The 11,623-nt window shown below is 39.6% G+C and overlaps 1 protein-coding gene across 1 annotated transcript; it reads right to left on the bottom strand.

The window, feature by feature from the left end:
- Positions 1 to 4,708: 4,708 nt before the first annotated feature.
- FAM220A (family with sequence similarity 220 member A) lies at positions 4,709 to 5,421 on the bottom strand. Its single transcript, XM_065893910.1, is given in 3 exon segments — positions 4,709 to 4,908; positions 4,911 to 5,159; positions 5,331 to 5,421. Coding segments are annotated over 3 exon segments (540 nt in total).
- Positions 5,422 to 11,623: the final 6,202 nt, after the last annotated feature.

Below are 11,623 nucleotides of genomic sequence, written 5' to 3'. Positions count from 1 at the left end.
CTTAGTTGCTCCATGGCATGTGGGATCTTCCTAGACCAGGTCTTGAACCCATGTCCCCTGCACTTGCAGGCGGATACTTTTTTTTTTTTTTTTTGCGGTACGCGGGCCTCTCACTGTTGCGGCCTCTCTCGTTGCGGAGCACAGGCTCCGGACCCGCAGGCTCAGCGGCCATGGCTCACGGGCCCAGCCGCTCCGCGGCATGTGGGATCTTCCTGGACCGGGGCACGAACCCGTGTCCCCTGCATCGGCAGGCAGACTCCCAACCACTGCACCACCAGGAAAGTCCCAAAGCAATTGATTTTTGTTTATTAACCTTGTATCCTGAAACCTTAATACAGTGGCTTATTAGTTCAGGAGTTTTTTGTTCATCTTTGGGATTTTCTACAACAATAATCATGTAACTGGGAACAAAATCAGTTTTATTTCTTCCTTCCCAACCTACCTGTATACCTTTTACTGTTATATTGCATTAGCTAGAACTTCCAGTATGATGTGGGATAGACGTAGTGAGAGATCCTTGCCTTGTTCCTGATCTTAGGAAGAAATCATCTAGTTTCTAAACATTGAGCAGTGTTAACTGTAGACTTTTATAGATTTTGTGTGTGTATGTCATGTTGAGGAAGTTCCCCTGTATTCTAGTTTGCTGAATGTTTATCATGAATATGTCTTGGATTTTGTCAAATGCTTTTTCTGCATCTTTTGATATGATCATATGACTTCCTTAGCCTATTGCTCTGATTACATTAATTGAACCAGCTTTGCATACCTGGGATAAATCCCACTTGGTCATGGTGTATAATTTTTTACTATATTGCTGAATTCTATTTGCTAACACTTTGTTAAGAATTTTTCTATCTCTAATCATGAGAGATATTGGTCTGCAGTTCTGTTTGTGTTTTTACTGTCTTTGGCTTTGGTATCAAGGTAATAAAACAAATTGGGAAGTTTTCCCTCCTCTTCTATTTCAGGAAGAGTTTGTATAGACATGTTAATTCTTCTTTAAACAGCTGGTAGAATTCTCCAGTAAAACCATGTAGGTGTGAAGATTGCTTTGTGAGAGTTACAAAATTACAAACTCAATTTCCATAATAGTTATATGGTTATTCAAATTATACATTTTATATTTGATGAGTTGTAGTAGTTTGTACTTTTTGAGGAATTGCTCCATATAATCAAAGTTGTCAGATATATGTGTAGAGGTGTTTGTGATATTCCATTATTATATTTTTAATGTCTGCAGGGTCTATAGTAATATCCCTTATTTTATTTTTGATGTTAGTAACTTGAGTCTTCTCTATTTTTCCCTTTCAGTCTTGTGAGAGATTTGTCAATTTGATCGAACATTTCAAAGCTTTTTGTTTCATTTGTGTTTCTCAGTTAACTTTTTTCTGTCCCATTCATTTCAGCTCTTTATTTTTGCATTCTGCTTGAGTTTATTTTGCTTTTTCCCCCTAGTTTCTTGAGGTAGTAGCCTTGATTTGCGATCTTTCCTCTTTTTAATTGAAATATAGTTGGTTTCAGGTGTACAGCAGTGGTTCATATATATATATATATATATATATATATATATATATTTTAGATTATTTTCCCTTATTGGTTATTACAAAATATTGAATATAGTTCCCTGTGCTATACAGTAGGTCCTTGTTGGTTATCTGTTTTATATACAGTAGTGTGTATATATTTTCACTTTCATTCTGTTAAACATATATCTTAAAATTTCCCTTGAGACTTAACCCATGAATTATTTAGAAGTGTGTTGTTTAGTTTCTAAGTGTTTGGAAATTTTCCTTTTAGCTTTCTGTTATTGATTTCTAATTGATTCCATTGTGGCCAGAGGACACATTTTATATTATTTCAATTCTTTTCAATTTGTTGAGGTTTGTTTTATAGCTTAGGAATGGTCTATCTTGGCATATATTCCCCAGGTACTTGAAAAGATTGTGCATTCTGTCATTGTAGAGTGGAGTGTTTTTTAAGTGTTTAGATCACATTGATTGATTGATGGGATGATGTTGAGTTCTATATCCTTGTTTTTTTTTTTTTTTTGGCCGCACCACATGGCTTGTGGGATCTTAGTTCACTGACCAGGGATTGAACCCGTGGCCTCAGCAGTGAAAGAAGTGCAGAGTCCTAACAATTGGACCGCCAGGGAATTCCCTTTGCTGATTTTCTATCAAATTGTTCTATCAATTGTTGAGAGAGGGATGTTGAAGTCATCAACTATAATTTTATATTTGTCTGTTTCCATTCATTTCTGTCAGTTTTTGCTTCACATATTTTGCATCCTTATTACTTTGTACATAAAAATTTAAGATTGCTGTCTTCTTAGTGGATTGACCCTTTTATCACTATGACACATCCCTCCCTATCCCTAAATTTCTTGCTCTAAAGTCTACATTATTTGATACCCATCTAGCCACTCCTGCTTTTTTTTTTTTTTTGTGGTACGCGGGCCTCTCACTGTTGTGACCTCTCCCGTTGCGGAGCCAGACTCCAGACGCGCAGGCTCAGCGGCCATGACTCACGGGCCTAGCCGCTCTGCTGCATGTGGGATCTTCCCAGACTGGGGCACGAACCCATGTCCCCCGCATCGGCAGGCGGACTCTCAACCACTGCGCCACCAGGGAAGCCCTAGCCACTCCTGCTTTTGATTAATGTTTCAAAGTATATCTTTTATTCCATCCTTTCACTTTCAACCTCCCTTTATCATTATATTTGAAGTGAGTTTCTTACAGATACCATATAGTTCATATAATTGGGTCATATTTTTAATGCACTGCCAATCTCTGTCTTTAATATTTAGTGTCTTGTTATTTAATGTAATTATGATGTATGCATATTTAAGTCTGCCATTATTTTTTATTTTCTGGTTCTCTATGTTTAATATTTTTCTGTTTTCCTGCCTATCTATGGGTTAATTGAACAATTTTTAAAAATTCCATTTTGATGTATCTATCGCATTTTTGAGTGTACCTCTTTCTATAGCTTTCAGAGTGGTTGCTCTAGGTATTACCTTGTAAGTACATAACTTGTCACTGTCTACTGGCGTCAATATCTTACGTTTGAGTGAAGTATAAAAAACTTACCTCTCTTTATGCTCTTGACCCTCCCATTTATAATTGTCTTATTTCCTCTATATACATTGAAAACCACAATAGACAGCTATAATTTTTGCTTCAACAAACATAATTTAGAAAACTCAAGAAAAATACAGTGTACTGTATTTATCCATATTTTTACTCTTTCTGTTCTTCCTGATGTTTCAAGATTCCTTCTTTTATCATTTCCTTTCTGTTTCAAGAACTTCCTTTAGTCATTCTTTTAGCGCAGGTATGCTGGGAACAAGTTCTCTTAGTTTTCCTTCATCTGAGAATGCCTTGATTTTTCCCCCTTTATCCCTGAAGCATATTTTTACTAGATATAGAATTCTGCGTTGGCAGTTCTTTTCTTTCAGAATTTGAAAAGTGTTGTGCCACTTCCTTCTGGCCTTCATTGTTCCTGATGAGAAACCAATTGTAATTTTCTTTTACACACATAAAATGAGACATTTATTATGCCAAAGAATGGGCTTTATTTTTCATTTTCCCAAAACACTAAAATAGCACACGGCATAGTAATTTAGCACACAATATAAATATATGCAGTCAAATAATTCTGAAATTGGTTAAGTCTTACTTTGGGACTCCTTAAAAACTTACACTCTTAAGTGCCTTTTATCAAAGTTATCAACACACAACAAAAGGAGTTAACCCAGAAAAATCTACGTGTAGAGATACCTTGACTCCTATAAACTGGAAACCTTCTATAAGGGAAATACTTGATTTGCCTCTCTATAACTGAGCAACGACAGATAGCCTCAAGCTCCTTTTTATTTCAAATAACACTGCTAGGGTTCCTAATTAGAGAAAGGTTTATCTAAAGGTAAGGTTAATGTTGCAACTTTCACTGTAGGGCCTCCATTTATTGCATTTGAAGTGGAAGGAGAGGCATGTGAGAAGAGAAATCAAATTTTGTTGACAAAAATTCTACAAAATGCAGAAATGGGGCTTCCCTGGTGGCGCAGTGGTTGAGAGGCCGCCTGCCGATGCAGGGGACACGGGTTCGTGCCCCGGTCCAGGAAGATCCCACATGCTGCGGAGTGGCTGGGCCCGTGAGCCATGGCTGCTGAGCCTGCGCGTTCGGAGCCTGTGCTCTGCAACGGGAGAGGCTACAACAGTGAGAGGCCCACGTACTGCAAAAAGAAAAGAAAAAAAAAAAATGCAGAAGTGGTAACAGCTTACCATCAACTCAGCCTGGCTCAGAGCAAGTACAGAGGGGTTGATTTTACAAATATCTACTTCCATTAGATGGTCAGAGACAGTCTGGAGAGACAGTATCTGGGACTGTAGCCCTTTAGAATGGGTGTTGAAGGCATATTAAATGCTTCATGTTAAATCTTTAGGGTCTAATCTGATATTTATGTAGGATATATCAGTATTCTCCTTGAAATGGTTTCCCAATCCTGAATGTCTTTCAAGCACAATTTAAAAGTCAAAAATTTCCTTCCATATCAACCAGCTTTCCATGAATTTGAATTCCACTTACTTTAAGTCTATCTGGTCATACAAACCAAAGCAGGAGCTTCATGGCTGCATGGTTTGCATCCAGACTTAATGCAAAAGAAATCATTTAGGACTTTAAAAATTTTTATTGTTCTGCTTTTACCTTAATTATGACATAACAGATTTGCAAATTCAAAAGCTTGTAGAACCAGTAATGCCAGTGTTATCTGCAGATCATTTGAAGTACTTTTTTCACACGAAAGCATTTTCTTGTATTCTACTGTTTGCTCTGAAAACATGAGCTTTGAATGGCCAGGGAAAACACATTTTGTCTCATCATTCAAGAATATTTGGGGATGTGCTACAGCAGTGTAGACAGGATGGAATGCAGGCAAGACAGTTCCAACTCAGAGTCTTGCCTCTCCAGAAAAGCACTTGGTGGTTCATCCTCACAAATCCCCATTTCTGACCATTTTTGAGAGGATGGTAGTCCTGACTCCCCAGGCTCTCCTTTGTGGCTCTGTCCTCTGTGGCTCTCAGTGGCTGTGGGCCCTCCTCCCAGCCAGTGCCTCACCTGAGCTTCTCCAGAGCCACAGGACACCCCAGCAAAACACTCTTTTGCAGGAGCAAAGAACAGATCCAGTCTTCCTCTGAACAGCTGCTGAAGCTGAATTTCTTCTTATTGATTCTTGCAAACATGGAAGTGCTTTGTTGCCATCGTGAAGCAAGAAGCTGACCTCACTCAGATCATTTTCATTTCCAATGTTAACTCATTTTATGAATTACCATTTACATCAACTGCAAGCTTATTCGTCCTGGAAGTTATATCTGATGGGCAAGGGCTCTCCTTCTGCGTTCTGTTAAGTCTATACAGCATTTTGTCTGAGTCATCACCTGCTCCCTTCTCTTCTGCGAGGCGGATGCTGAGAGTCCCTCATGCTAGGTGTTCTCTGATGCCCTGAGCCTAAGGACACGTCTGTCAGTCCGAGGAAGGCCTTCGATGGATCTCAATATGAACCTGCATGTGGACTTTGAGCATCATGGAAGCTATGATGAAGACGTAGGGGAAGTTGATGTGCAACCACCAGGCCAGGTCTAAGACGAGCAGTATTTGGGTCAGCCCCTTGCACAAGGAAGACCCTGTAGGAGCTGGTGGCGGCCGAGTGTAAGAGCCAGACAGCCCCATAGAGCTGCTGCCATATAGACCCACCACCGTGATGTCTCCTGGCCTCTGCCCTGGCAGGTAAGATGTCATTTTTGACTGCTTTCAATAATTTTTCTTTTTTCGTTCCAGAAGTTTGACTATGATGTGCTTTTGGTGTGGAATTTTTTTAGTTTATCCTGTTTGGAGTTCATTCAGCTTTTTGAATCTATAGGTTTTTATGTCTTTTGATAAATTTGGGAAATTTTTTTAGAAACTGTTTCTTTGAACACTTCTTCATCCCACACCATCTTTCTCCTCTTCTGGAATTCCAGTGATATGAATGTTATATGTTATAGTCTCAGATTTTCCTGAGGCCCAATTTTTTATTATTTTTCAGTCTATTTTTATCATTGTTCAAATTGGCTAATTTCTATGGTTCCATTTTCAAGTTCACTGATTCTTTCCTCTATCCTCTTTATTCTGTTGTTGAGCTCATTCTTGGAGGTTTTTTTTTTAATTTGTTATTGTATTTTTTTTAGTTTTAAATTTTTAAATTGGTTTTTCGTATATATCCTACCTCTTGGTTGAGACTTTCTGCTTCCTTGCTGAGACTTTTTCATTTATTTCAAGTATTCATAATTGTTTGTTGAAGCATTTTTATGATGGCTGCTTTAAAATCCTCGTCCGGTAATTCTAACATTTGTGTCATCACCGTATTGCTGTTTGTTGGTTGCCTTTTGTCACTCAAGTTGAGATCTTCCTGGTTCTTGGTATGATAAGTGACTTTTCATTCAAAGTGATTTTTCATTGAACATTTTGGGTATTATGAGAATCTGGATCTCATTAAATCTTGTGTTTTAGCAGGCCTCCTCTGATACCTTTTTTTTTTTTTTTTTTTGCGGTACGCGGGCCTCACTGCTGTGGCCTCTCCCGTCGCAGAGCACAGGCTCCAGATGCGCTGGCTCAGCGGCCATGGCTCACGGGCCCAGCTGCTCCGCGGCACGTGGGATCCTCCCGGACCGGGGCACAAACCTGCGTCCCCTGCATCGGTAGGCAGACTCTCAACCACTGCGCCACCAGGGAAGCCCTGATACCTGTTTTAGCTGGCCTCACGTACTGCTCCAGCTGGGGAACAAGACACTGCCTCGTTACAGCCAGATGGAGATGGATGTTCAGGTTCTCCTCTCTGCCTCAGTTGACACACAGAGGGGAGGGCTCCTTGTCACTGCTTGGTAGAAATTGGAGTTCAGGCTCCACTGTAGGCTGTGCTGACATAATTCTGGCTAGGAAGGGGAGCGCCCTGATGCTCTTCATGTATTCTCCATTGACAATGCAGAATGGTAGATGGAAGTGCATGAATGGCCTCAGTTCTGCTGAGAAGTGGGAAGAAGTTCTGACTGTCAGTTAGCCTTCCTCTGACACTTCCTAGTGGAAGGGGCAGGGCATCTAACAGGAAACGGGAGAGGAGCCATGTTAGCCCAGGTGGAGATAGAAGTCCAGTGTTCGCATGTGTTCTCCACTCACACTGCGTTGGGAGAGACCCCCTTTAACACCTGACCTACTGGAGCATTTTGTTGTAACCTGGAAAGGGTGAAAGTCTAGGCTGTAAACATTATCTTTGCTGGTAGGGTCTTAGTTTTGTTGTTGTTTTTGTGTGTTTGGCTTGAATAGAGTGTTTATTACATAAAAGTTTCTGTCTTGTAGGCTGCCCCTTTCCTGGTCCATTGGCTAAAGGGAGTAGGCTTTTCTTGGGCCTTTCTTTATCTGCACTCAGAATTTCCAGGTGGCTGCCTTTTCCAGTAATCACTATAGAATATAAGACCAATAACAAAATCCAGGGAACTTACCACTGTATTGTTCCTTGGTTCCCAGGATTCCCCTAACCAGTCTGCCTTCTCTCTTCCCCCTTTCAGAATTTTATATTTGTTTTATATATCATGTTCATGGTTTTTAGCAGTACTTAGCAGGAAGAATAGGGAAATGTTTGTGTACTCCATCTTTTGGAAGAAGTCCTTTCTATTTTAGTGTGATGGTATTGTGGTACAGTCTTTAAAGACATATATTATGTCTGGGGTCAACTTCAAAAAATTGGGGTGGGTAATAGGTAGGAATATGGATCAAACGAGATTAGCTATGAATTGGTAATTGTTGAAGATGGGTGATAATACATATATGTAGGTTTATTACCCTACTTTATTTTTGTATATGTCTGAAATTCCCCTTAAAAAGAAAACCATTTCCTGACTACCCAGTCTAAGTCATGTTACAAGCTCTTGTCTGTGTTCTCCACTACAGTGTAAACTTGATAACAAGGACCCAGTCCATCTTGGTCACAATTACAGCTCCAAAGCTTAAAACTGACTGGTATATAGCTGGCATTCTAATTACCATGTTTCCTCAAATATAAGATTCCATAGATTATAAAATACATTTATTTTATGTACCATTAAAAAATACTGCAAATTAAATTATGATATACCACCAAGTTTTAGAAGTATTTGGATTTCAGATGCTACAATGTGAAAAAAATGTTTTAGAATTAATGAAATATGATATCTGTGGAATAAATGAATACTCTAAAATACTACAAGGTCAAGATTCTGATGACGATGCTTCATAACATGTTCAAGAGCAGATCAGGGTATATTTTTGAGAGTATTATCAATTCTACAGTGAGTATATTTCTTCCCAAATATTGAAATTTTTTATGCCGAACTTTATAGGTTCTTGTTACAAATCTTAATAGAAAATGCAACATTCTGCCATGGTCTCCCATCTTTTCACCACCAAGGACCCTTTTATTATTTTATCCCCAAGGTTCCCATATTTTGAAATATTTTGATGCCAAGTAAAATTTATTTTTTCCTTGATATCAAGTAAAAGCTAATTTTCATTTTTCATCTATTAAATGTATAGTATTCAAACTGAGGCAATATAATTCCAGCTAAAATAAACGTGACCTTCTACCTACCCTGTGTGGACTCACCATAGGGAAAAGTAACATTTCTATTAGGAAATCTACTTTTTAGCATCCAGTGCCACTTTCTCAGAATCCAAGAACCAGAGATGGCAGGCACTTGAGATGATAGGAATCAAGATGGCAAGAAGCCACATGCCAGCTCCTATATTAAGTCAAGAAAGGGCATTTAGGTAGCCCATCTAAACGTTATAAGTTAGGCCATTTGTTTATACAACTCTCCAACAGAGAAAGTTGTGTAAGGGCATTAAACACTCTGGTGAACTGACATCGTCCAGGGGCCTATTCGAATTTCTAAATTGTTAGCATAAAAATTCAATTCGTTTTTCTAGGTTGAAGTGCAACACAGTAGTGAAAAGAAAATGATACTTGTGGGGTTTTTTGTATCACCCTCTCTCTGTGCCTCAGTTTAGATCTGAGTGCAGAGGACAAGTCATTCATCTTTGCATCCCTGAGCAGACAGTCCAGTGGTTGCCCAGAGAAGGCACTTGTGTTTGTGAATATGTGAATGAATGGAAGGACGGTGGTCCTCAGAACCTTCAAGACATCTTCTTATTTGAGCTCTCTTGAGGGAAGATGGAAACTAGGAAAAGGAAATGAACAGGAAACATGACCTCAGGAACCTGGCAAGGAAGAAAAACTAATGCATCCTGAATTCTTTTTACCTTTGGAAAGTTCCTTATGCCTGTGACCATTTCTACATGCCTAACACCTAATGTGGAATAACAAATCTATATGCAAAAACTTGAACCAAATACCTAAGACACACAATACATTTTTTAAATGAGAGCATGGGGCTTCCCTGGTGGTGCAGTGGTTGGGAATCCGCCTGCCAATGCAGGGGACACAGGTTCGAGCCCTGGTCCAGGAAGATCCCACATGCCACGGAGCAACTAGGCCTGTGCACCAAAACTACTGAGCCTGTGCTCTAGAGCCCATGAGCCACAACTACTGAGCCCGCATGCCACAACTACTGAAGCCCACGCACCTAGAGCCTGTGCTCTGCAACAAGAGAAACCACTGCAGTGAGAAGCCCGCACATTGCAACGAAGAGTAGCCCCTGCTCTCTGCAACTAGAGAAAGCCCATCTGGAGCAATGAAGATCCAACAGAGCCAAAAATAAATAAATTAAAAAAAAATAAAATGAGAGTATGTATATTAGGTGGTACCAAGGGGATCAAAATTTCTTTATTCTCTTCCTAGAAAAATCATGTAAACATTAGCACAGATCTCTCCTTATCCCCCAGGTTCAAAATCATCATGACCTGTTAGCCCTACATTTAAAATAAACAGGAAAAATAAAACCAGTTACCAGATGAACAGTTTTGGTTGTCTTCTTTGGGAAACCTTCCACTTTAAAGGCTCAGTAGGTCTGTGTGAATCTGGTGAGGAGGGACTAAGGGGACTCCAGTGGGCACGGAGCACAGCAGTGGGTCAGTGGATTCCGGCAGTTTGTTCTAGTAAGTATCACATTAGGACCCACTTCCAGCCCCCAAAGGACAGGATTAAATATTCTGAGCTCACGTTCCAGGAATGGCTGGTCTTTCCCTTCCCTCCAGAAAAAGGACTGGGGCAGATCCACAGGGTTGGGAGGAGGAAGGACACACCTTCTTAACCTTTGTTTGTCTTTAAAGCAGACTTCCTAGGAGGCACTTCTTCCTTACATCAGAAAAAAGCCATGAATATGCAGCCACATGGATTGGGGATGACAGAAGAAAACAGGTGAGAATCTATGCAATTGCTTCTCTTCCTGTTGAAGTGTTAAAGAATATAATCCAGTGACTTTTTTGTTCCGTCATATTCTTGGAGTGGGGCAACTTAATGCTTGGTTTCCAAAGCAATATATTATTGGATAAGTACCTGACATAGCAATCCTGGAGCTTGGTTAGATCTTCTTTTCAATCTCGCTTTCAAATACCTATCTTCTTGCCTTTAGTGTCACTTCAACCAGGAAGAAAAGAGGTAAGTCTCTCAGAGACCATTTAATATACCCCACTGAGAACTAGTTATTTATGATGAAGAATAAGCTGTACTACGAACTTGGTAGAGAACAAGAGTGTCAGAACCTTTGCTCTACCAGATTACAAAGTAAGTCTCCTTTCATAATGAACTCCTGGAAGTTGAGATGGTACTCCCTAACTTGGGCATCTGTTAGCCCATGGGTAAAACGGGCTAAAATATATAAAGCAATGAGCACAGTCCCTAGTGTACAGTAGGTGCCCCATACATGTTTCTGGTCAACTAAAGTAGTTGGCATTTATTAAGGACCAACTGAGTGCCAGACCCTGTGTTCGTTGCTTTATATACAGTATTTCTTGGTAGGTGCTAATAACCCATTTTCTAAATGAGTTAATAAGTAAGGCTCTGCAATTCAGTTTATCCAAAGAAGGTTAAGATGTTAGCTGGGGATACAGTTAGCAATTGAACCCAGCCGGTCTGATTTTAAATCTCACGCCCTTTCCATTAGTCCACATTGTTTCCTTAAACTGTTATTGTACATTTGAGTGAGCTAGATAGAAAGTGAAAAGCAAGTGAGTTATATTAAAAACCTAAGAATTCTAAACTGAAAATATCCTTTCATGCCTCAGTAGATTAAAGAAGGGAAGGGTAAACAACATGTAATAAAAGAAACCCTAAATGAAAGAGAAAAAAAGGTGCTGTTAAATGTCTTAAAATAGATACAAATGTTAGTTCAGTGTCTGATTTTGTCCCTCTTTTTACAGAGGGCCTTTAGGAACAAAGTAATCATGTTCTCTCCACCACCCTCCCCACCACAAAAAATGGACATTATTTCTCTCTATACATTCCTCATGATTAAACCGTCCCAATTCAAGAATGTACTAGGACAAAGAAGTAGGCAGGTTTTTATTCTTGAAAACCCCTCAACAGAAGAAAGGCAGTCAGGAAGATGGCCTGGTCACCAACCTGTTCAGTACTAAGAGCTGAGTCTTAGTACCT

Source organism: Phocoena phocoena, chromosome 16, assembly GCF_963924675.1.
Source record: "Phocoena phocoena chromosome 16, mPhoPho1.1, whole genome shotgun sequence".
Taxonomy (NCBI): Eukaryota; Metazoa; Chordata; class Mammalia; order Artiodactyla; family Phocoenidae; genus Phocoena; species Phocoena phocoena.
The sequence above is the reverse complement of the archived record's forward strand: the minus strand, read 5'-3'. Positions and strand labels throughout refer to the sequence as shown.